Source organism: Bos indicus, chromosome 21 (genome assembly GCF_029378745.1).
Source record: "Bos indicus isolate NIAB-ARS_2022 breed Sahiwal x Tharparkar chromosome 21, NIAB-ARS_B.indTharparkar_mat_pri_1.0, whole genome shotgun sequence".
NCBI lineage: Eukaryota > Metazoa > Chordata > Mammalia > Artiodactyla > Bovidae > Bos > Bos indicus.
In genome coordinates this window covers 67049775-67077026 of record NC_091780.1, presented here as the reverse complement: position 1 = coordinate 67077026, position 27252 = coordinate 67049775, and the positions used below count along the sequence as shown (strand labels likewise).

General features: G+C 45.1%; 1 protein-coding gene across 11 annotated transcripts in view; it reads right to left on the bottom strand.

Annotated features, from left to right (window-relative positions):
• Positions 1 to 27252, bottom strand: part of WDR20 (WD repeat domain 20) — a 64824-nt gene that overhangs the window by 27150 nt on the left and 10422 nt on the right. The window contains exon 1 of one of the 11 annotated variants that reach the window (XM_070775755.1): positions 761 to 26789. The exons of the other annotated variants lie outside the window; for them this stretch is intronic. Coding sequence (XP_070631856.1) covers positions 761 to 772 — 12 coding nt within the window. The 5' untranslated portion in view covers positions 773 to 26789. Of the gene's footprint in view, positions 1 to 760; positions 26790 to 27252 lie in introns of those variants that run through there. 11 annotated transcript variants of the gene reach the window in all.

Genomic DNA, 27252 nt, shown 5'->3' with positions numbered 1-27252 from the left:
CTGGGATTCTCCAGGCAAGAACACTGGAGTGGGTTGCCATTTCCTTCTCCAATGCATGAAAGTGAAAAGTGAAAGTGAAGTCACTCAGTCGTGTCCGACTCTTAGCAACCCCATGGACTGCAGTCCACCAGGCTCCTCCGCCCATGGGATTTTCCGGGCAAGAGTACTGGAGTGGCATATCTAAACGCTGTCTAATACCCTCCCAGACCAGACGCTCACCCTGTCTACACTATATGGCTCCCCTCCACCCGAGGCCCCTCTCCCGAGCTTCAGGCCCACTGCCTCCGAGGTGCCCCCAGCCTGCACCCTGCCTTCCGCCAGGCCGCCTAAGTCCAGGGGCAGCTCCCATGGCTCGGCACCGGGCTCCTCCCCGCCTGTCCCCACACCTCCAGGTTGTCCTCCACACTTGCCAGATTAATCCTCACAAAGACTCACATCGCTCTCCCACTCAGAACCTCTGAAGCCCTGCCCAGTGCACCAGTGGCTAAACTCCTTAGCTGGCACCCACAGGCCAGGCACGGGCCATCCACAATGGGCGTCGACACACACACCTGCAAAGGCGCGTGCTCGCACGCCGTCTGGGCTCTCCACACCCTCCTGCCTCCCTTGCCTTCCTCTTTTCACTCAGAACACTCCCCGCTCCTCCCATCACACAAATGCTACCCAGCACAGGGCCAGTGCCATCTCCCCCGAGCCCATCATGCAAGGTGTTCTTTTGCTGGGCCGCCACCACGTGCCTATCCCTCTGCACCACAGTTACCTGCGCCTTCATGGGAACTGTATTCCACACACAGTGACAGTCCTTTTAAAAACAACAAAAAAGTCAGGAGGCTGCTGACTCACTGACAACCTGAATGGATTAATCCAAAATAGCTGGAGCCACCCCAGTAACATCAAAGGTCTCCATTATGCCATTTGAAAATCAAAGAAGGGCCGTGTGCTGTCACCACTCCTCCTGACCGCATCTCAGACGACCAAAACAGGAGCCAGAAGTGGACAGGGGATTCCTTCCGGGGGCCACAGAGGATCACCAACTTCAAGAGTCCTATCTCCAGACTGGGAATTCAAAATAAACCACATTACAGACCGTCCGCCAGTTTTTCCTGGGGAAGACTTCGAACCTAGTTAGGCTTGGGGTCTCGTGCCTGCGGGGGCTTAGTCCACAGTCTGGGGTGGGACCACACCCAGCTGGTCATCCTGAGGAAACGGCTCTGGTCACAGGACTCAAGAAAGGAGACGCAGACTACTCCGAGCTGAGGCATACTTGCTTCGTGAACAAAGATCAACGTACTATTTAATACAAATCTTCTCCAACAGAGTGGAAAATAACCGGGGGCCCTAACGACAAAAGTACCAATCAGGGATTTTGCAAACACGCTGGCCGCCCACACCTGACTGCAGGGAGCAGTCAGCCGCGAGGCGCCGCCCAGAGGCCGAGCCGCGCTCGCAGCCGCCGCCGGGAAGGAGACACAAACCGGGCTCCTGCTGCGGCAGAGCCGCGTGGTCCATCCTCCTCACGTTTCTTCAGACCAACAGGTACAGTCAAAACAGCTGCACAACTGGCATTAATGGTATTCAGGGTCTAACACATTAAAAAAAAAAGGTACCAGGGGTATCAGGAAGTCAGATTTGGGATAACTTATACCAATAGGAAAAACAAAAAAGGTCAGTCAACTGTACAGCTTCAGTGTTTCAAAAAGGACAAAACCTTATCTGTCTTATTCACCACTCTATCTCCAACACCTAATAAAGGGCTGGCACACAGAAGGCATCCTTAAGTTTCTGTTGTAGGAATGATACGTTTTTGAAAATGGAGGGAAAGAAAAGTAAAGGAATGGCGGGAACCAGAAGAAATCCAGAGCCAGACATATACACACACGTACATAATTCTTCTGCTGACCAAAAGCCCAGCCAACAACTAATGCCTTCTTGGGTGCCCATCTGTGAAGGAAAACCACCCTCGTTGGCACATACCAGAAGGTCACTTGACGGCTTACAGAGCGCCCTCAAACATCAGTTCCTCTGGCGGTCGTTACAGACCTGCGCCCCGAAGAACTACGCCACTCCCATGTTTCAAACAGAGGAACACAAACAGCTGTCAAGGAGAAGCAAGTGGTGGGGTTAGGACTGCTGGATTCCCGGCCTGCTGCTCCCTCCGCTGCTCTGACGGGAAGCTGATGAGACACCATCCGAGGCAGCACCTTCCCTAAAACTCTGTCCCTGTGTGACTGCAGGCTCCTGGGCTTGCTGAAGTGGGACTCAGACACTCGGGCCTCGCTCAGGCTGGCCCAGACCCCAGACCCACCCTCTCAAAGCATGTGCCTCGCGGGGCTGTTTTACTAAAATGGAGACCATCTGAAGAGCAACACCTGACACTTAAAAGGCACTTTAGAAAAGTTAGTTCCTCTCACTGAAACTCGTATTTCTCCTTTTGAATACAGAAGGACTTGATGCTTATCAGAGAGGCTTTGAAATGTCTCATCATTCATTAATACTTTCAAAGAAATATAAATAAGGAAAAACAGGGATATTTCTTTCTAGTCTAAATTTCCTGGAGAAAAACAGCAGAAGCCAAGTTTAGGGGCATGTTTTCCTTCCAATATAATTTCCTACAAGGCAGCACCTTCCCTTTCTTAGTTCCCACTCCTCCTCCACTGTCAGACATACGTGCACACGCCCACACCTGCACTGGCACACCAGACCCACTCCCTCCACTGAGAACAGCTGGCATGTGGCCTGCTCGCAGGCTCCTGCCTGTCCTGACCTGGAACGGGCACCCGGCACTCACGACCCAGGGGTCCTCCCCTGGGCCAGAAGCAGTGGGGCCAGAGCAGTGAGTGGGGCAGGGAGCTCCAAGGAGGGCGGGAGAGAGAAGGACTGCATCACCCGCCATCAGGAAACGGGCAAACGACTCGATGGAAAGCGTGATGGGCGCCACCTTCAGGTCCTTCCAACACGGGGAGAGACGCAGTCACAAGAGGCATGTTTGGTGCAGTTTCACAGGACAACCTGGGGAACTGCTTACTGGTCCCCAGGGAGAGACGTGCCCTGGGAGCCAGGCAGGCTCCTGCTTCGGGCAGGTGGGAGAAGCCCCCCCAGAGGGCAGGGCTCCTTCTCCCGGGCCAGCACTGTCCATCACGTGTCTGCTGAAAAAACAAGCTGCTGTCATCACATGCCATTTTCCCCAAGGAGGCCTGTCACTTAAAAACAGCTATGTAAACTCGACTCCTCTTCCCCCAGAGTGGTTTTTCAAAAATGAACTTAGCAAGCCGCTGAACCGCGACACTTCCGCCATCTCTTCTCTGCTCACGCTGCACTCCACGTTCAGGTTGAGTCTCTTCTCACAATGTGAAACACTACAAATGGTTGTCCTGGTGCTTCATTTAGGCTAATAAAATATTGATTTCTTCATTAAAGAAAAACTATGAATAAACATTAGGTAAAATCAATCTGCACACATTCTAACACCAGATCTCATCACATTAAAATGCTGACATATTCAAATGCCCTATCTTTATTAAACTCTTCTGTTAAACATGCATAGAAATATGCCTATCTACTCCCAAGGGAATACCAACATCTCAAGTGGAAGGTAAGGGAAGATGTTTTCATTTCTGCAAAAGACACTCACTTCAAATACTTGGAAAATAAATATTTTTAAAGTTTCTCCTAACAGGGTGGGGGTGGGGAGAAATCCTGTGGCCACCCGCAAGTGCGTGACGACACTGGTGAACCGGAAGCCCACCCCATGGCAGTGAGCGGCTCCTACAGGCTGCTGAACCGCCATACTACTGCCTTCCCGACACTTACAAGTTCACAAGCGCGTGCCTGGCAGAGCACACAATGATTTTTCAATTTTCTGATTCAAGATGCTGAGTAATACAAGCAGCACTCTGCAGAGGAGCTCCTATTCCAGTCGAGAAATGCCCTCAATCTCCAACTGTGTAGAGGCCCTGCCAATTTTCTGACCCCCATTTCCTCACCCTACATTGAAACTGAGCCCAGGGAAAGGTGGTGATCTGCTCAAGGTTTCACAGAGCTTAGAAGTGCGATTTCAATCACACCAAGCTGCCATCTTTCCAATCACCCAACCTCAGTCGGAACAATGAGCTACTGAATCTGCAACATATGAAATTTCAAAAAATGGCAATGATGTGAACCACTAATTTTACACCAAATGACAGTGTTCTGGAGTCCATACATTGCTGGGTTTTCAAATAGGAAGCGAGAGAGCTAGAAAAAACTTACCTTACACAAAAGGCGATCAGCCACTGAGATCAATGGGCAGAACACTGGATTTGGCCTCTGTAACTCAAGTAGTTATTCTCTAGTCCAGCCAGGCCTCAGGTGAAGAAAGCAGCCTCAAACCCACAGCAGTGAGAGAGCTGGGCCGTTCTATACACGACCACGAAGAAAGTCCTGTGCTCTGCTTCCTCTGAAGTTTCCCAGAATCACTGGAACTGCTGCTGTTCACCTGGCATTTCCACTGTCTGCCATTTGTCATATGTCTTATCTCCCCAGCTAAGCCAAATCTTTTTAAGAGGTAACTGCCTTACAGGTGACCTCAAGTAACAGCCACTCACGTTTCTAATGTTTTTTCCCCATGCCTTTTTAGGCACTTGAAGTGTATTCTGCACTGGCACAGCTATGGCAATGCAATGCCACCCCATTTCAAAATGGACCAGTAAGACCAGCACACACAGGAATGCGGGGGGACAGGCCTCACCCTACTGTGACGGGAATGTAAACTGGCACAGTCTTTACACAGGGCAATTTGGCAACACGGAGCAAAAGCCTCCTATCCTTTAAACACAAATTCAACTCCCAGGAATTTATCCTTAGAAAATACTTTCCAAGTGGGTAAACAATCTGTAGCAGCCCAAGGCTGGCCCAAGCACAAATGTGCATCCATACTAGGCTACCCACGCAATATTACCCATGTAAGACCACGCACTGAGAAACAACATGGAAAACCTCATAAAATAATCTTGAATGAAAGGAGCCAGATACAAAAGCAGCATAGGACACATGAAATAATGCTATTTACTTAAAATTCAAAAATAAGTAAAACTAGTCTGTGATGCTGGCCGTGAAGACGGTAGTCGCCCCTTGCAGAGTGTGGGGAGGTCCCAGGGAGGCCAGGAATGAGGTTTCTTAATCTGGGGTCGACCTACTTTGTGAAAAATTAATAGAACTTTACATTTATACACATTCCTGTTTGGATGGTAATCATATATTTAAAAATAATTTTAATGGTCAAACACATGTACAAAGATAGTCTCCTCAGCTTTGTAACAAAACATTATTAACATCCTGTGTTCTGAAAATGAAATGGGTAAATGTATCATGTAGCCATTTAAAATGAAGACATTTACTTACCAGCAAAGAAGGATATTAAGTGAAAAATGCAATTAAAAATAGGATTCTAAAGACAAAAAGAAGTATGAAGTCTTAAAATGGTAGTCACATTGTAATCATACCGTCAGTAGTAACAGTGTATTGTTATTCTTAATGTCTTGTAAAATAAAGCAAAAAATCATGTGGATGTCCTTAGGAATTCAGATTCTCCACACGGAAGGTAGAAACGTATAGAAGCAATGACCAAATGGCAACTGGAAGTCCCGGTGCCCAGACTGGGCAAAAGCGATTTGTTACAAATACTGCCACTTAAAGTCACCAAGGCGCCTATATACTTGATACCAGGTACGGGGCAAGAAATGGACAAGATGAACCTAGAACACCTTTCTGTTCTGCTGAGCAAGAAAACTACGAAAGACCTCTGAGGCTGGGTCCAAAAGACTCTGGGGGCAAAGCAGAGCAACTACTATTGGTCAGAGATGGGACAATTTAGACATAAAAGCAATACTCCAGAATTTTCATGGAATGAATTAAGAATCTGAGTTCACATTAATATCAATAAATGGGGAGGGGAAAATAGGCTTTCCCTTAACAGCAGACTAACACGTAATAAATGTAGAAGGAGAGAAAAATGGAGTTTGAAAATCACCATTTTGTAACCATCACAGTAATACAGTAATAACTGATTCAGCCAAAAACCATCAATGGATGGTAAAACAGTGGATGAAGGTCTGATGGGTAAAAGGATATTTATGTAGCCCGAAAGTATCCCTTCACAAATTATGTATGGATTACAAAGAGCAAAGCAGAACCTGACAATGGATTAATGTAGCAAAGTTTACTGCAGTGACCAAGGCAAGGCAGCCTCCTCTTCCCGCTCTCCTGCTGCCCTGAGAAACACAGCAGCAGTTCTGTGGTCCTCCAACTGTGATCTAGAACTGTGAACTAGACTATGAATCTAATCACAAAAATACCAGACAAAGCCAAACTGAGAGATCCTACAAAACAACTGGTCTGAAGTCTTCAAGATGTCAAAGCCATGAAAACAAAGAAAAAACTAAGGAATCAGTCCAGACTGAACGGGACTGGAGAGCCTGCAACTCACTGTAGTTTGTGCAGCTGGACTGGCTCCCGAAGCAAGGGCAGGAGGCTCTTAAAGGATAACATGCAGGCAACCACTGAGATTTTAATGTGAGCGTCAGATGAGGTCAATGGTATAGCTTAGATTCTGATAAATGTACTGTGGTAATATATGAGGAAATCTTGCTCTTGGGAAATAGAAACTGAGGCTTACATGAATAAATGGGCATGATGTCTACAAAGTACTCCCAAATGATTTATATTATACATGTACCTATATACATACAGGAAGCAGGGAGGAAGAACGAGAAGAGGCGGAGAGAAAACACATGATAAAACAAAGGGCAGATCTTAAACAGTCACCCGGGGGTTCTCCGTGCTGTTACTGTCATTTTCTCTAAGTGTAAAACTGCAACAAGATAATTTTTTTATTAGAAAGAGACTTAAAAGGCATGCACACTATACACAATGTGTGGTCCATGTTTGGAAGCAAGTTTAAATAGACCAACTACAAAATGAATTTGAACAACCGACCAGAAAACACTGATTGTGGCAGTGGTTACATGAATCGACAAGCGGGGTAACACTGCAGAGAACACACAGACACAGACACACGCCCCCGTGAACCCAGTGAAATCCAGATCCACCACCGTCACTTTCCTGGCCTCCTGCTACTCCACAGTCAGGCAAAACACCACCACTGAGGAGACCAGGTGAAGGGTGTGGGGGCCTCCTTGCACATGTTTTGCAACATCTCATGAATCTGTAATTATTTCAAATTAAAAAGTAAAAAATAAATAAGAAAAAGATCCTTATATATCAACAAACCAACTATAAAAATATTTATGAATCTGTCAAAGAACAGACGTTGATCAAATGTAAACTTTTTACATGTAAAAATATGGTTTTATTTCCCCAAACAGTATATGTATTGTAGAAAACATATGAAGAAAATATATGATGCTTGGGATTTGTTTTAAAATAATACAGAATAGGTGAGACAGTAGATGAGATGAGACCAGCCACATGTTGACAAATGGTGAAGCTGGGAGACATTCTCTCTGCTATTGTGTAAGTCGGAAATTTTCCATAATTAAAGAAGTTTCATTCTATTTGAGATATATATGTTTGCAAAGAGAACAAGTTGAAAAGATACTTAGCAAAATATTAAAAATGTTAAAAGCAGGGATAGCATTTAAATGACTTTTTTTTTCTATCTTAATTTCTAACTTTTCCTCAATAATTATTATACTTGTATAATTTTTTAATAGAAAAAGAAGGAAACACAGGTCAAAAAACTGAAACTATTTGAAAAGTATTCTAGCAGTTTAAAAGCATGTCATGGTCTAGCACAAGGTCACGGGCAAATACATGTCTGTGAACAAACAAGGAAAATCCACCATAAAAGGAAGCCTGCAGCTCCACCAGGCAAGCGTGTGAGCAGGGGTGACACGTCACCAACAGGTGACGGGCTACCTGGGACTGGCCAAATCCTAAGCTTCACACCCGTCAGGACTGCCGGTGTCTGTTATGAATGTTTCTGTGGCACCAGTGATGCTCCTCGATGAGGTAAGACAGGAGAACTCTTTTCAGAAGCCAGCCATTCAGGGGACAGATAAGGAGGCCACGGCTGGCTCTGCTGTTTCCCTCTCCCAACAGTGCTACAGTGTGAGAAGCATTCACTGGGCCTCCTAATTGGCTACAGTGTTCAACAGAGATAACTTCTCCCAGAGTCCTCTTTGGGGAATTCAATCTGTTCCACATTTACCTTCCAATTTTTCTTCTAATGTGCATCTAAAATCGAAACCCCGTCTTTCTCACAAGAACTGAACTGCAAATTTATCATCAATCCCATGCTTTTCTAGAGATTCTAGGCCCTTCCTCAATCCAGAAGAAATAGCTGAAAGGTTACACAGTGGAATCTGTCCTCTGGTATTCAGCAGCATTTTAACACTGAAAATCTGGAGGCTTGAAATAAAAATATTAGGCTCAAGAGAGACAGTATTGTATTTGTAGTCTCCACGGGGACAATACTGCATTTTAAATGTAGGTTAGCAGGCCAACCAGCCGAATAAGCAGTTTTAAACTCAAGGGTGAAATCAAATATAATCCAAAAGTTAGCACTTGGCAACAATTGCACATTTGCTTCACTCTAAGCACTTTCACTATCTCACATAATAAAACAAACAAACAAAAACTTGCAACTACTAGCTGAAAAAGTTAAATATAAAGCTATTCACAAAGATACAGACTGAAGCAGCAACTGGTTTCCAGCATGAGTAATTCTGTAACATCTCTCTACCTACACTGGTCTTATCTCAACAGAGGTAATCTAGGTCTCACATTCACAGAACCAGAAGCCAGAGTGGACCTTGTAAAAAGTCACATTTGCTCTCAAGATCCTGCAACTTAAGACAAAGGAAGTAAATTGTCTACAATCACAAAATCAATTCATACCACAGCTAAACTTGGAAGCTCTACACTCAGTAAACCAGGAAAAGCACCAGAGGAGTGGAAGCCAAAGCCCTCATTTCCGTATCCTTCCTTCACCTGTGGTCTTCTGGCTTCTACATCAGACAGTAACAACTAGTTGTCAGAACTTGAAATTATATCATGTACAACGTAGAGTGAAGAAATACAGAAGACTCTGCAAAACTCGTTAAGCTTGGCACAAACCAAGTGACACTCATTTAGCTGGCGCCACGTCCCAACTGCTGCAAGCCTTCTCCAGGCCGAGTGGTGAGGAGGGTGGACAGAGGAGGCAGAAGGGCGCTGCTCACCTCCTGACAAGTCCGAGTTCTGGAGCTGCAGAAGGCCCACGCCCACAGCGCTCTCTGGAGCTCCTGACTGCCTTTCAGAAAATCTTCCCTCTGTAGCCGAGGCTAATGTCCACTAATAACATTCTGGCCAGCAGGGATGTATTGAAATTTTGTATGCAAATGCAAGAAGGATGGCAGAAATAGGCAGCAATTTTAAGTGAGGCTGCACAGCTACTGAAAGCTGAGAAACACAGGCGAGCAGCTCAGCTTGGTGGTGGTACATACAGTTCTGACAAAGGCTGAGGCTCCAAATACCAGCAGATCCCATCAGCAGCATTTTTAAGTAAGTGGCCATAACTGGAACTGAAGCTCCAATATTTTGGCCACCTGATGCTAAGAACTGACTCATTAGAAAAGACCCTGATGCTGGGAAAGACTGAAGGCAGGAGGAGAAAGGGACGAGAGAGGATGAGATGGCTGGATGGCATCACCGACTCAATGGACATGAGTTTGAGCAAGTTCCGGGAGTTGGGGATGGACAGAGAAGCCTGGGGTGCTGCAGTCCATGGGGTCGCAAAGAGTCATACACCACTGAGAGACGGAACTGAACTGGCCATAAACTAGAAGGCCGTCTTCAGGGAGGTATGCGAAGGTCTCATGTCTCCTCCATGTAGAGCACTGCTGCTAGATTTGTCTCTAAATTAGAAGAGACACATGATAACAACGTCCCAAATTTTCTTGTTGTCCACAGCAAACCTGAGTGTTTGTACTCAAATCCCGAAGTTCTTGGACCTCAAACACAAATACGCATGCTGAGTGGTCATAAAGCACGGCACACTCAGGACCCCAGAGGACGACGAGCCCAGCCCAAGCACAGAGCCGGCCAGGGCCTGTCCTGTGTGGGACGAGGCTGAGCCAGGCGGCCCGAGCCTGTGTTCAAGCCTGGGACGTCCTGTTCCAGACGCTGCCTTGCCTTCATCACAGGGCTTTGGCCTGTGTCCCCAGCACACCACTTGATTATTTGACATTTTTAAAGGCCTAGACAGCATATTAAAAAGCAGAGACATTACTTTGTCAACAAAGGTCCATCTAGTCAAGGCTATGGTTTTTCCAGTGGTCATGTATGGATGCGAGTTGGACTATAAAGAAAGCTGAGCGCCGAAGAATTGATGCTTTTGAACTGTGGTGTTGAAGACTCTTGAGAGTCCCTTGGACTGCAAGGAGATCCAACCAGTCCATCCTAAAGGAGATCAGTCCTGGGTGTTCATTGGTAGGACTAATTTTCAAGCTGAAACTCCAGTACTTTGGCCACCTGATGGGAAGAGCTGACTCATTTGAAAGGACCCTGATGCTGGGAAAGATTGAGAGCAGGAGGAGAAGGGGATGACAGTGGATGAGATGGTTGGATGGTATCACCGACTCAATGGACATGGGTTTGGGAGGAGTCTGGGAGTTGGTGATGGACAGGGAGGCCTGGTGTGCTGCGGTTCACGGGGTCGCAGAGAGTCAGACACAACTGAGCGACTGAACTAAACGGAATCTATGGAAATTCACACATCAATTCCATCTTCCACACAGGTCCTAACAGGAAAACACAAATGCTAAATAGGGAACCATTTCAAAAATGCAAAGTGACATGTCACAGAGAACACAGCATTGGGGGATTAAGGAGTTAAAGTACGTAAAGTGACTGGAGTAGTGCCCACAGAAAGAGCTACCTAAGTATTAGCTCTTATCATTATTAAATAAATAACATCAATTCACATTTGTTAAATGCATTCAAACCAAGAACTATAGCGAGAGTAAGCACTTACATAGTGAGAGTAAGAAATAAGCACTTAATTCTGTGTAAAAATTTAAAAAATAAACAGATTTTCCTATTTAACTGCCTGTCCCAAAACGTGCGTGGAGGGGCAGGGGTCTGAGAGGGAGAGGGCAGGGCGGTCTGAGAGGGAAGGGGAGCGAAGAAGACGTGAACAACGCACCCTCCCCCAAGACAGCAGCCGCCCCTGGGTCACGGCAGCGTGCGATCTAACACTTGTTCACGTCACTTTCCTAGCACAGCTGGACTGAGGCAAAGCCAGCAAAAATACTTTTTCTGACCAATTAAAATTTTTCTAAATTCGATGTAGCATGAGTTTTTTAAGCTGCAAAAATAACGCAAGTGCAGGGGCCCGAGTTGTGACATATACCAGTTTATACTGCAACAAAAAAACAAGTTGATTTCTGAGAGAAAAACAGCACACATAATGTAATGGCTAGATATGCAAATATGCAGAGGCCAGACTATGATCTCAACGTCTCCTTTACCTCCCAACTCTCTGATATACGGTTAAGTAAATGAGTATTAAGAAAACAGTCTGTTTCTACCTTAAAAAAAAAAAAGCTGGAAGGCTGTCACTTAGAAGATGGGGTTAAGAATGTGAGGGGAGGTCCAGAAAGGGGGGGGACTACAGCCACTTGCTACATGCCCGCAGGACAGCCACGGACCCGCAGGCACTCTGGGAGCAAGGTTCATCCGAAAAGCAGTGTCACGCACCAAGAAGGATCCTGGGATCGGCGTAGCATCTGACAGGCCCACTGAGGCCACCCGCTGCCTCTCACAGCCATGCGCCGCCCTGGCAAGTTACTGCTTCCTCCGAGCCTCCCCATCCTCATCTATACACCAAGTGGGAAATACCACTCCCTACTGTGCAAAGTGTTTGTGAGAACAAGACAATGTGTGTGAAAGCACCTTGTTCAGTGCCCAGCACTGAGTAGATGTTCATTAAATGGTCACTGTGATGACAGACACATTCATCAATGGCTATGAATATAATCCACAAATTAAATGACCAATAAGCGTTTAGGGACTGTTTACTACGAGGAGAGCTCTGAATTAGATCCCATAAAGCAGTGGTTCTCAAACTTCAGCACATGAGTACTGGGGGCTTCCCTGGTGGCTCAGATGGTCAAGAATCCGCCTGCCATGCAGGAGACCTGGGTTGGGAAGATCCCCTGGAGAAGGGAATGGCTACCCATTTCAGTACCCTGGCCTGGAGAATTCCATGGACAGAAGAGCAAGCAGATAAAACCCAGTGAGCTAAACACCATGCTGGGCCACACCCCTGGAGTTCCTGTTTCAGCTGGTCAAGATGGGGGCTTGGAAACCTACATTTTCACCAGTTGTGAGGAGCTGCTGCTGCTGCTTGAGGACCACATCCAGGAGAACCTCTATGGAAGGGAGGACGGAGGGAACAGGAACCCGACAGTTTTGGAGAACGTGAGAAGTCAAATATTCAGGCAATGGCATGGCTGAGCAGAAAGGTGTGGGAGGGCACCTGAGCAAAGATGGAGACGGCGACAGACCAAACAAGGGTGCGGGGGCGACAAGGGCCAGCGTGGCCAGTTACGTATCTCATTGTGAGAACCCAGAGAAAGAGTTTGAAGAGGCTGTGGGCAGGCTAACTTTTTTACTAGGCCCAGCTTGCGTTTTTTGACAGTTTAGCAAAGCGAGCCATTACAAAATTTGAGAAAGTTAACCACATGGTGAAAATGCCACCTGCCCGCAGGGACGCAACAACAGGCCAGGCTAAGTAGCATGCAATCAGAAGACAGCAAAAGTCTGAAGGCCATCACTGAGCCCGTGCGGGTAATCCCAAAGCCTCCTCTGGCACTACAGCCAGGATCTTCAGGACTGTCATTCTGCACAATGACGGTCCATAAAGGGAGTCTACGAGATACAAGAGTCAAGCCCCAGTAAACTCTTATTTATTAACTTGGCAGAGCTAGGCATTAATCAAGAGAGCAAAGAGACCTCAAACATGATTCACTCAAATGAGGGGATAAAATTTCTTATTTCTTTAGTTTTAAGTCATTTACTAAACATGTTCCTTAGGTGTAGTACACAATATTAATTAGCTATCATTACATCTATTATTACTAATCTTAATCTTTACTTACCAATTGAAAACTCTGCAAAATTTATCTCAAAACAATGCTTACCAATAGACTGAATCTCAATCATTATTTTAGGTCCACATTAGTAAGACAAAGATAACTACAACTTGGGAATTCCCTGGAGGTCCAGCAATTGGGACTCTGTGCTTTCACGGCTGAGGGCCCGGGTTCAATCCCTGGTAAGGGAACCAGGTTGTGTGGTATGGCCAAAAGTAATTACAACTTATAATGAAAAATTACACATGATCCATTTAGAGTTCAGCAGAAAACTGCTGACAGATTATTTCTCAAGTAAGATATAAGAAGTTCTAAAAATTCTAAGATTTTAAAATAAATAAAAGGGGTTGAAACTCCATCTCACATCTTATTCCAGAAAAAACTTGAGCAGTACCAAAGAGATAGCAAACATAAATAATGAAACCTCAGAAGTATAAGAAGACATCATGATGCTTTTAAAAAATAAATCATAAAGGCTAAGTATGACCCCAAACCCATAACCAGAAAGGAAAAGATAAGTATGTTTTTCCTATAAAAGATAAAATTTTTACCTAGGAAAAACCACCATGAGCAAAATCAGAAAACAACTGGCCGATGGAACCAAATGTTTGCAACTGAGATCACAAATTAAAGGCCAATTTTACATAAAAGAAAGCTCCTACAAGTCAATTTTTAACAAAAGAAAGACCAAAATCCTAGTAGAAAAATGGGCACAGGACATGGACAACTCACAGAAAATACAAATGAATTAAACATATGATGCCACTTACATCACTTTTCACCTGTCAAATTGGCAACGATCAAGTAACAGCACACTATCTGAGGTCTAAGTTGGTATAACCTGTGGAAGATAAGCTGTGTCCGTAAAAAGTACAAACACTCATTCCTTTGATCCAGCAATTCCACTCACAGGAATTTATTCCTCAAATACTAGCAACATGGCAAATGACATATATATAAGGTTATCAATATTTACTGCAGCACAGTTTGTAACAGCTAAAGACTGGAAACAACTTCAGTGTTCATCAAAGAAGGAACTACAATACAGTCATACAACGGGATACTGTGCAGCTGTTCACAAATACAGAGCTTTACATGCTGACAAAGAATAATCTCCAAAATACATTTTATAAAACAAAACAAACAGAAAGAAGGTACCAAACAGCACAGATGCTGAAAGTTACATTTTTCTTTTAAGGAGGGAGGAATATGCCTGTGACTTTACATGTGGAACCACAGGCTGTCTCTGGAAACACACACATGAACTTAACACTGGTCACTTCTGAGACTGGGGATGAGGCGGCGAGGGGACAGGGTAGGAGAGACTTTGCACTGCGTGCCACGTGAACTTTGAATCGTGTGCATGCACCACCTATATACAAGATAAAATATGCCTATGAGAAGTCATAATACCTACGTTTTTTATTTTTACTTTATATTGGAGTATAATTGATTTACAATATGTTAGTTTCAGATGTAGAGCAAAATGATTCAGTTTATACACACACACACATCTGTTCTTTTTCAGGTTCTTTTCCATTTAGACTACTCTAAGATAGCAGAGTTCCCTGTGTTACAGGTCCCTGTTGATTATTTTACACACAGTGGTGTTCCCTGGTGGCTCAGATGGTAAAGAATCCGTCTGCAACGCAGGAGACCCAGCTTTGATCCCTGGGTCAGGAGACCCCCTGGAAGGGAATGGCAACCCACTCCAGTACTCTTGCCTGGGAAATCCTATGGGCAGAGGGCCTGACGGGCTACAGTCCATGGGGTCACAGAGAACCCGACAGGCCTGAGCGAGTGAGCGCACCATGGGTGCTTGTTAATCCCCAACTCCTGATTGATCGCCCACCGCACCTCTACCCTTTGGCAACCACAACCTTGTTTTCTAAGTCTGTGAGTATGTTTCTGTTATGTAAATAAATAAGCGATATCACATGGTATCTTTTTCTTTTTGACTTACTTCACTTAGTATGATAATTTCTAGGTACTTCCATGTTGCTGCAAATGGCATTACTTCATTCTTTTGTTAAGGCTGGGTACTGTTCCACTGTATATATGCATTAATGTATATATCATATCTCTACCCACTCATCTGTCGATAACAGTTAGGTTGCTTCCATGTCCTGGCAACTGTAAATGGCACTGGGGTGATGTTCTAAAGGTACCTATTCCTAAATGAGGTACCTATATTCTCAATGAAGATTTTCTCACTAAGATACCCGAGAAAATAAATTGCCTTCACTATCCAGTTACTACTGAGTTCCACATGTGCCAAGCACTGCTTTAGGCACTGAGTCTCAGCTAAGAGAATAAACCCCTCCTCTCGTGGACTTAGGAGGGACACCGCCAGTAAGCAACTACTCAAAACAAGCATCAGAGAGTGGAAAAGGCTATGAAGAAAGCCCAGTCAGGAAAGGGGAGAGGTGGGGCTGAGGGGAAGGGTGATTAGAGCCCTCCTGGGAAGAGGTAACAGAAAGTGTCTCTGATAGGAAGACACGTGGGCAGAGACATGAAGCAGGGAGGGAGCTACATACCAAACAGCACACACACCTGGGAACGTTCTCTAAATACTTAACGGGCATTTACACTGCGCCAGGCACAGTGTTAGATACTAGGGACCTCAATTATGCTTAAAATACTTAACTGAGCACCTAAAAAAGGACTGGGAGGAAAAACACCAAAATATTAACAGGTGGGATAAGGGCTTTTTTTCTTCCTTGATATTTTCAAATTTTCTACCATAAACATATCTTAACTTTAAAGGGAGAAAAAAAATCTTTCCTTTTTATTGCTGCCAATGAAGGAAAAACTCCTACAGGACAAACTCATTAGTAATTTGAGTGATCAGCAGACTTTCCTTCTAAGAAAACCTTTTAGGGATCTCCCTGTTGTCCAGTGGTCCGCCTGCCAGCGCAGGGAACATGGGCGCAATCCCTGGTCCGGGAAGGTCCCACCTGCCACGGAGCAACCACGTCCCGCACCATTGCTAAGGCCACGTGCCTGGAGCCCGCGCCCCACAAGAGACGCCCCGAAATAAGGACTCCACTCACAGCAGCCAGAGGAGAGCCTGCATGCAATGAAGACCCGACGCGGCCAAAATAAGGAAAGAAAATAAATTTAAAACAAAACACTTTACACTGAACAGGATTCTTAATTGTTTTCCTGCCTTTACCCGTCGCCAGTGCTCAGGTAAGGTGTGTGTGGACGAAGGGGAAAGAGAGAGCACCAAGTTAGAGTGAGATGGGTACAGCTTGCTATTCTTTAAATACATCTCACAAAACACGATGAGAAAGAGCAGAGTAGTTAACCAAGTGCCAACTACATACAAGACAACACGCTTACCATAATCTACCCACTGTCAATACACACGACAATCATTTACTTACACATTTATCCAATCATTCAAGTATTTGCAGAGTGCCTTTACGGCATCAAAGGCACTGAGTTAGACATGGGGGTTTAGGAATGAATTAGATGGAGTCAGTCCTGCTGAGTTCACAATCTAGTTTATGTGGTAGGAAGAAGAGGAACATTAAATTTCAAAATCAGTTTTTCTTTGACTGATTGTGACGTGCTAGAAAGACGAAAGACCTGGTAGGGGTAACAGGAGGCCTGGCCTTGTCAGCTGTCAGGGCAAGAGGCCTGGGAGAAAAGGGCATGTGAGCTAAGATTCGAGGAGGAGGAATGAACAGGTGAAGGGGCCGGGAGCGGAAGCATTCCGTGCAAAGGAAGCTGATACAAGAAGAATCTGCGGCAAGAAGGTAAAGCTGGTGGCAAGAATTAAAAGGCACGCCAGTGAGTCAGAATGATACAGTGAGGGGGACAGAGGGTGATGAAGTAAGCTAGAGCCGGCTCACGCGGGGCTCAGTGGGCCATGTTAATAATTTTGTTTTTCATGCTAAAAGCAACAAGAACCAGTGAACACATTTTAACACTGAAAGATTTTAAGCCTGGGAGCAACAATCAGATTTACATTTTTAAAGATCACTCAGGCTACTGCACAGAGAATAAATGAGAGGAGCGAGAGCGAAGCAAAAGCCCAGCCAGAGGCTGCCCAGGGCCCGTGGTTAGGACGCCTTGCGAGCACTGCGGGATGCAGGTCAGAACTACGACCCCACGAGCCCAGGCAAGGCAGCCCCGCCACAGAAAAGACCAGTCAGCAGGCTGCACGTGCCCGGGTGAGATGAGTGACGGCAGTGAAAGCCAGAGCAGATGCACTCAACACCTGTTCTGGAGATAAAACCAACAGAAATTCCTGCCAGAGTAGGTGGAGCGAGGAAGAGAGAAAGAGAAGAAAGCATCACAGATAACGATGGAACAAGGAACATTTCAAAGGACCAAAACATCAAAAACAAATCTACATAAAAAAGATGAAAATAAGGGATAGGAAAACATTCCATGCCAATATTAACAAAAATAAACTGATTTTCCAACCCTCAAAACAGAATTTTGGAAACAGAACTTCCTATCCTGAAAACAGAATATCACAGTGAGATGTTTAACGCACACCTATCAAAAATTGATAAATAAAGCAGTCATAATAACTGTAAAGATATGGGCAATGTGAACAGCATTAAAACCTTTATCAAACACACATACAGAGATATGTCACCCTGAGCCTAACAGAGGATACACATTCTTTTAAAAATACATGAAACATTTTAACTAGGTTACAAGGAAAAAAGATCATTACCTTTCAAGTAACTGATATTAAAAAAAAACATTCTATGACGATATCACGAGAATAAGTTAATTAATAACAAAACAACACCATGAATAGTAACTTTAAAATGTCTGTTTAGAAATTCAGGGTTAAAGAGGAAATAAACATGGAAGTAACAAAATATTTAGATCTTAATGACAATGATGAGGAGGGCACGGCAACCACTCCAGGATCCTTGCCTGGAGAATCCCATGGACGGAGGAGCCTGGTGGGCTCCAGTCTGTGGGTGGCAGAGAGTCGGACACAACTGAGAGCCTGAGCACAGTGGCGGTATCACCACATGCATAACGCACGGGCGACAAAGTAACGCTTAGGAGGAAATTCTACAGTTTGAGCACATCATTAAAAAGCAACCAAGGCTAATAACCTATGTTTTCAAGCCAGAAATCTAGAGAAAGTACAAAGAAAACAAAGGAGGTAAAGATAGATCTTATTAATAAAAAAACAGAAAGCAAAGGAACACCCAATTCTGTGAAACAAAATTTGACAAACTCTTACAAGACTGTCCTAGAAAAAAGGTGAAATACGAAGGAGGGGCGCAGCTCCAGCTGGTGACTGCGGCCAGGGACTGCCTACGAATGGCAGCTCAGGTAGCCCAGCAACTCCAGGGCAGGCCCGCTCTGCAGGGGCCACAGCCCGCCCGCAGCCTGCCACGACGGCTGACAGACGGCCTGGAAAGCTGACGGCAGCAGGGCAGGAGGAACCGGCAGAAGCCACCGCCAAGGAGGCTCCAGAGAGGACAGGGACAGAGACGGGGCTTTGCTGCAGCACAGGCCACACCAAGGAGGCCCCCATCTCTTTAACTGCCTTCACAAACAGATTCTGCTCCCTGGGGAATACCCACTGGATTAACTTGTTGCAATAAATACTTTTCCCTTTGGGCGGTGGTGAGAAAAGGCAGAAACAATTTGGAACAAAAGATACAGAGAAGTATCTGTAGTCTACATCATGGGAGTAAGAAAGGAAAAGGAACAGGACTGAGCCACAGGGAAACCCAGTTAGAGACTAGGAAGAACAGAAGGAGCAGACAAAGGTGAAGCAGAGTGGCCGGACAGACGTGGTGCAGAGAAGGAGAAAGACAGTCACAGTTAAGTGTCATGCAAGACAAGGAGGGCTTCAATGAAGAGAAGACGATCAACTGTGTCCACTGCTGCTGAGAGGTCAACAAAGTTTTGGGCTGCACGGCGCCCAACAGTTTTGACGCTGAGTAACCTATATGCTGGAGAAATCAAAGAAGTGGGAGCCAAAGTCACACTGGGGCAGAAGGACAAGTGTTTCCATCTGGATTAGTGATTCTGGAGCTAAAGCTGTTTCAGCTGATGACAAGACTCAGAGTGTCACTTTGAAAGGGAGTGCCAGAGGTGGACTACAGGAGGTGACAGGAGGTGGACACACAAGGCAAGAAATTGAGGCACCACGGTGCCTGATGGGTTACGCAGTGGACAGGAAACCACCCAGCATGGTGGCCAGAACTGGAGTGGAAAGGGAGGCTGTGAGGCAGGCACCAAGGCGTTCAATGAACAGACAGCAAGGCAGTCGGCTCGTGGCCACGAGGAAGAGAGAAAGGTGGCCTGAGTCCAAGGGCAGAGACTCCAGAGGGACGCCAGGAAGGGTGGCAACTGGAGGGACGCTTAATCCAGAGCCTGCTGTGCAGGGACTTGATGGAGCCTTTCCAGCTCAACCTGTGCCGCACCCTCTGAGATCTCTCTGATTGCAAACTGCAGCCACACCAAGGAAAGCCCCAAGAACAACCCCCATTATTTTTTAATAGCTGAGCTAATATTACTCTCAGTTTTGCCAGCTACCTGTACACCTACCTATTCCAAAATCCAGAAGGAGAAAAAAAAAAAAATGTAAGGAGTTGTGTAATTCCTAGAATTAAATGGGACATAAGAAGGGACTGGAAGAGAGAGTGTGAGCACTTCTCCAAGACACCAAGACAAGGAAGTGGTTGTTTCGGAACAAAACGAGCTCCAGGCAATCAAGACACCAGACAAATGCCTCCTGGGTTAGCCTGAAGAACTCTAGCAGCACCAGACCTGAGGCTGTGACTGATTTCTAAGAGCCTCTCAACCAGTGCAAATGGGGTTGGCAGGCCGACCTCTGTGAGCTTTGGCAGCAAACACGAACCAGGCCTGTCTTGTGACAGGGATTTTGAGAGATTACTGAATTTACTCCAGTAAGTCCTTAGCAGAGGGCAATTTCAACCAACTCATTCATTTAAAATTGAACACAATGTGCCTACCATGTATAGGCTTCCAGAAAAAACACCTACTTCTGCTTAAGTGACTACGCTAAAGCCTTTGTGTGGATCACAACAAACCATGGAAAATTCTTAAAGAGATGGGGCTACCAGACCACCTTATCTGCCTCCTGAGAAAGCTGTAGGCAGGACAAGAAGCAATAGTCGGAACCAGACATGGAACAAACGCCTGGTCCAAAATTGGGAAAGGAGTGCGTCAAGGCTGTATATTGTCACCCTGCTTATTTAACTTATATGCAGAGTACATCAGGAGAAATGCCAGGCTGGATAAAGCACAAGCTGGAATCAAGATTTCCAGGAGAAATACCAATGACCTCAGATATGCAGATGACATCACCCTAATGGCAGAAAGTGAAGAGGAACTAAACACAAGTGAGTGACTGAACAACAATTACAGGCACTGCAATGGATATAAGATGAATAAAATGGTTTCTGCCCTCAAGATTCACCATTTGGTGAAAGAGACAAAGATTCATACAAAAATCTCCAACACTGTGAAAAGGTGGGAGAACACTCATAACAGTCAAACAGTAAGAGCAAGGGAAACAGGTTTCTAAAGCACGCAGAAACACTGCACAGCCCAAGCCACGCTCAGCGCGCAGCTGCAGCATGCTGCGTTCCTTGCTTTACTGAGTCATCTCACCGCGAGCTCTTCTCCAGAGGAAAGAGCTGCGTCTACTACGTCTGGGTCACCTGACTTCAGTGTAGCCTGCACCTCCTGGTTGCCCACCCTGTATCTATCTACAGACCTATTCTCCTGTCTGGAATCTACTCACACTGCAGCTCCAGAGCAATCAGGATATCATATAATCCAATCCCCTTAAGAAAGTTGTGAGTCAGTCAGGACTCCCAATTGACTGAACACCGCGTATTTTCTTGGCCTCAAGAATGAGCTGGTAACCCAGTTTGGGGCAAGGAGTCAAAGGAGGTTTGCTGGGGGCTTCTATGAAACTACCTTATTCTGTCAAAGTGTTAAAACAAACAACCTTATTCTGTCCTTATTCTGACAAAGTGCTTAAAACTGTTTACTCTCATCCTGGATGTTGGCTCTCACTGTGGGCCACGGGGTACAGAAACTGAACCCTAGAACCCCCATCACTGTTCTGCCACCAAAGCCAGGATGACACACTGCGGAAAGCAGAGTACACAGACGCTCAGCAGACAGAGCTGGTGCCTCGATCAGCCCACACCTGAACCCACCTGACCGCGGGGGTTTTCAGTGTCATAAGCCAATACAGCCCCCTTTTAGAGTTTAAATATGAGTTTGGCTTCCTGTTACTTGCAAAACAAAACATACCTAACATCATAATATATTCAAGGTATGCTAAATCCTAAAATCACTGGTGAATCATTATCTATAGATAATCAGTTTCTTGTACAACACACTCTGATGTTCATCTCTTGCTTCCAGCATAGTCTTATTAAACCTAAATTTTAAAATGTAAAATTTCCCTCTTATTTAAACCTTGGAGAATAGCAACTGGTTAATACCTAAATACTAAAACTGTGACTCAAAATTACAAAGGAAGTTTACAGATTTACAAACTTAACTGCAAAAATACGGAAATTCTTTATGGCAAAAACAAATACAAACACATCCTTAAGCAAAGTTACAAGACAGATGACAATCTGAGAAGAAAAAAAAAACCTGTTAATTTATTATCATAGACAAAGGACTAACCTCCGTAATGTATAAGGAACTCCCCTTTTAGAAAAATCAAGATGTTCAAAAACCCAAAAGAGAAATGGGTAAGGGATATGAAACAATTCACAGAAAAGGAAATGTATTTCACCCTAAATATACAAAAAGATGTTCAACCTCACTTGCTACAAGGAGAAAACAAACATACTAACTTCTCACCTATCATATCAAATGCAGAAGTCTGGGGACACACTGCTGGTGAGGCTGTGGTACAGAACAAATCAGTGCAGGCCTCCCTACAGAGGCTTGACCACACCTATTAAAAACATGCACATTTATTAAAAACAGGTACAGATCTACCCTCTGACTCAGAAGTATCTCTTCTGGAAATACATACTACAAACACACCTGCCTCCATGCAAAATAATACACATGCAAAGTTATTCACTGCAGCCTTATTTGTAATTTAAAAAACATTAACAATCGAGAGTCATCTGGTTAAATAAATCAGGGTACACCCGCAGCATGGAGTATAAAGCAATGACAAGAAAGAGTGAAGCTCTCGATTTACTAATATGGAAAGATCTCCAGTATATATCGTTAAGCAAAAAAAAAAAAAACACAAAGATGCAAAATACCATACATAGTAGGTTCCCTCAATTCCTTCAGATCTCTGCTCAAATGTCATCTTATTCTTATAACAGAAGGATGAGTCAGACACAAATAAAATGATTATAGGAAGTGGAAGGGAATGGAGTAAGGGGTCAGAAAGAATTGGAAGCTAGAGGTCTCTGAACATAATCATGTTTTATAGTTTGGATATTAGAGCCCGTAGATGTTTTACATAATTAAAATGTAAAAAGAAATATATTTCTGACAGCTTTATAAAGGTATAATTGACATAAGAAGAACTGCACGTGTTAAACATTTACAATTTGATGAGCTTGGGTAGCCTTCTCCAGGGGACCTTCCCAACCCGGGGATCGAACCCAGGTCTCCTGCACTGCAGGCAGATTCTTTACCAGCAGAGCCACAAGGGAAGCCCAAGAATATTCTCCACTGGATCTTCCTGACCCAGGAACTGAACCAGGGTTTCCTGAATGCACACATGCAAGACCCCACAATACCATGACCACAATCAAGGTGACAGATGCACCTGACACATCTCAACATCTCCTTGTGTCACTTCACTTTTGTTTTTCGCGGTAAGAACACTTAATACGAGATGTACTCTCTTAACAGTTCTGATGTACACAATACTGTATTGCTAACTACAGTCACTACGCTGTGCAGCAGACCTCCAGAATTTATTCATTGGGCGTAACTGAAACTTTACTACTAACTTCGTCTAGTCAAGGCTATGGTTTTTCCTGTGGTCACGTATGGATGTGAGAGTTGGACTGTGAAGAAGGCTGAGCGCTGAAGAATTGATGCTTTTGAACTGTGGTGTTGGAGAAGACTCTTGAGAGTCCCTTGGACTTCAAAGAGATCCAACCAGTCCATTCTGAAGGAGATCAGCCCTGGGATTTCTTTGGAAGGAATGATGCTAAAGCTGAAACTCCAGTACTTTGGCCACCTCATGCAAAGAGTTGACTCATTGGAAGAGACTCTGATGCTGGGAGGGATTGGGAGCAAGAGGAGAAGGGGACGACAGAGGATGAGATGGCTGGATGGCATCACTGACTCGATGGACGTGAGTCTGAGTGAACTCCAGGAGTTGGTGATGGACAGGGAGGCCTGGCGTGCTGCGATTCATGGGGTCGCGAAGAGTCAGACACGACTGAGCGACTGATCTGATCTGATCTGATGTGTGTGCTCAGTCGTGTCCAACTCTTTGCAACCCCATTTGAACAGCAGCCCGCCAGACTCCTCCGTCCATGGAATTTTCCAGGCAAGAATACTGGTATGGGTTGCCATTTCTTACTCCAGGGGATCTTCCTGATCCTGGGATCAAACCTGAGTCTCCTGCATCAGCAGGCAGATTCTTCACCACTGCACCACCTGGGAAGCCCAACTGAAACTTACACAAAATTAAAATTGAAAACAATCTCTGCAGTATTAAAAGTGGATTATAGTAATAGTTGCACAACTTAGTAAATTAGAAAAAAAAATCACAGTGAATTGGACACTTACAATAGAGGGCAGGAAGATACAATAATTTGACTGGATTAAGTGTGAAGAGATAGTGGAAGAACTGGAGAAAGCTGTACCGACCACCACCTCTTCAACATTAGTGAGCACACGAATCACCTGGTGGTTTACTGGCTCAGTCATGTGCGACTCTTGTGACCCCGTGGACTGTAGCCATCAGACGCTGGTGTCCATGGAATTTCCCAGGCAAGAATACTGGAGTGGGTTGCCTTCTCCAGGGGATTTTCCTGACGCGTGGATCGAACCTGCATCTCTTGCACTGAAGGTGAATTCTCTACCAACTGAGTCAGGAGCAAAGCCCTTGAGTCACCTAGAGACTCTTGTAAAAGGCTGATTTTGACTCGGTAAGTCTGGAGCGGGACACAGTTCTGAAGCCCAACAAGCTCCGGGTGACAACACCGATGGCGCTGGTCTGCGAACCGCACTCTGAAGGGTCCAGACAACCAGGGGAGCTTTGCAGTAAGCTGAGCTTAGTCGCTCAGTCTCTATGCGACCCCACGGACTGTAGCCCACCAGGCTCGTCGGTCCACCGGGATTCTTCAGGCAAGAATACTGGAGTGGGTTGCCATGCCCTCCTTCCAAAGGATCTTCCCAACCCACGGATTGAACTCAGGTCTCCTGCATTGCAGGCAGATTCTTTACCCTCTGAGCCACCAGGGAAGCCCAAGAAGTAGCTGAGAAATGGGGCTGAGATCTCTTCAAGAAAATCAGAGTTACCATGGGAACGTTTCATGCAAAGATGGGCTCAATAAAGGGCAGAAACGGTATGTACCTAACAGAAGCAGAAGATATTAAGAAGAGGTGGCAAGAATACACAGAAGAACTATACAAAAATGATCTTAATGACCTAGATAACCATGATGCTGTGATCACTCACCTAGAGCCAGACATCCTGGAGTGCGATGTTAAGTGGACCTTAGGAAGCATCACTGCGGACAAAGCTAGTGGAGGTGATGGAATTCCAGCTGAGCTATTTCAAATCCTAAAAGATGATGCTGTGAAAGTGCTGCACTCAATATGTCAGGAAATTTGGAAAACTCAGCAGTGGCCATAGGACTGGAAAAGGTCAGTTTTCATTCCAATCCCAAAGAAGGCAATGCAAAAGAATGTTCAAACTACCATACAATTGCATTCATCTCACATGCTAGCAAAGTAATGTTCAAAATTCTCCAAGCTAGGCTTCTACAGTACCTGAACCGAGAATGTCCAGATATTCAAGCTGGATTTAGAAAAGGCAGAAGAACCAGAGATCAAATTGCCAACATCCATTGACTCATAGAAGAAGCCAAGAGTTACAGAAAAACATCTACTTCTGGTTCACTGACTGTGCTAAAGCTTTTGACAGTATGGATCACAACAAACTGTGGAAAATTCTTAAAAGATATAGGAATATCAGACACCTTATCTCTGCTGCCCGAGAAACCTGTAGACAGGTCAAGAAGCAACAGTTAGAATAGGACATGGAACAAGACTGGTTCAGAATTAAGAAAGGAGTACGTTAAGGCTGTATATTATCACCCTGCTTATTTAACTTCTATGAAGAGTACATCATGTGAAATGCCGGGCTGGATGAAGCACAAGCTGGAATCAAGATTGCTGGAAGAAATACCAATAACCTCAGATATGACGACACCACCCTTATTGCAGAGACTAAAGAGGAACTAAAGAGCCTCTTGATGAAGATGAAAGAGGAGAGTGAAAAAGCTGGCTTAAAGCTCAATACTCATGTAAAGTAATTAGCCTCCAATTAAATAAATTCAAAAAAAAAAAAAAAGCAATATTTGGGGAAAAAAAAAAGCTCAACATTCAAAAAACTAAAATCATGGCATCCGATCCCATCACTTCATGGCAAATAGATGGGGAAACAATGGAAACAATGACAGACTTTATTTTCTTGGGCTCCAAAATTACTGCAGCCATGAAATTAAAAGACACCTGCTCCTTGGAAGAAAAGCTATGACAAACCTAGACAGTGTATTAAAAGCAGAGACACTGTTTTGTCGACAAAGGTCAGTATAGTCCAAGCCATGGTTTTCCAGTAGTCATGTACAGATGTGGGAGCTGGACCGCAGAGAAAGCTGAGCACTGAAGAACTGATGCTTTTTAACTGTGGTGTTGGAGAAGACTCTTGAGAGTCCCTTGGACTGCTGGGAGATCAAACCAGTCAATCCTAAAGGAAATCAAGCCTGAATATTCACCAGAAGGACTGATGCTGAAGCTGAAGCTCCAATTCTTTGGCCACCTGATGTGAAGAACTGAGTCATTGGAAAAGACCCTGATGCTGGGAAAGATTGAAGGCAGGAGGAGAAGGGGACAACAGATGATAAAGTGGTTGGATGCCGCCACTGACTCAATGGACATGAGTCTGAGCAAACTCTGTGAGATACTAAAGGACAGGAGAGCCTGGCATGCTGCCATCCATGGGGTCACAAAGAGTTGGACAGGACTGAGCGACTGAACAACAACAAGCTGCCCCAGGCAAAGAACCTGTAGGGAGTGGGTGGGGGCCAGAAAGGGTTCTCCCTTCCTTTTTCAAGATGGCGGGAATAACAACATGACTGCTGTAGAACTGGATTCAATGAGGGATAGAACAGAGTGTGTGGGCAAAGGGAGTTAAAACTATTAGTCACAGCATTTAAGACAGGAGGGTGCTGGAGAGAGCAGCAGGGTGGCAGGAGTTAGAATCACTGAGAACCGAAGGAAAGTGGGGAGAGTCCAATGAGGGCTGGCATGACACGATCTGATGGCTTGAGTCCTGGAAGAGGATAACACTCCAGGAACTGTAAGGACTAACTAAAACAGGACTAATCCGTTCCTGCAGAAGCAGTATCAAAAGAATGAAAATACAGTAAAAAAAAAAAAAAAAAAACTTTCAAAAAATCATACTGAAAGTTCTAGAAGCTAGGATATACCCAACATTAAACCGTCACTCACTAAGGAATATAACCCTGTCCTCCCAAAACCTGCACAAGCTTCAACCCTCAGGAGCCGCTCAGCACTTTCAGGAGGAGCCATCAAATGCCACATCCTTAGGCGCTGGGCTCCCAGGCCCCTCGTTCAGAGTCCTCTCCGTCTTCTGCCCGTCCACCCGTCGGAATTCAGTTCAAATGTAGCCTGTTAAAACCTAAGTTCCCACTGCATTTGAGACAAGGAAACATCACACTGTAATCATCCACTCCAGGAGCCAACAGAAACACAGTCCACCTTGTACCTCTCCCTCTATTTAGGGCACCAAGGGCACAGAACCATGAGGAGGACAACGAAACGCAGCACTCAAACCCGCGACTCAGAATCCTAGACTCAGCTGCTGAGTAAATACCACCCGCCGGAGGCGCCA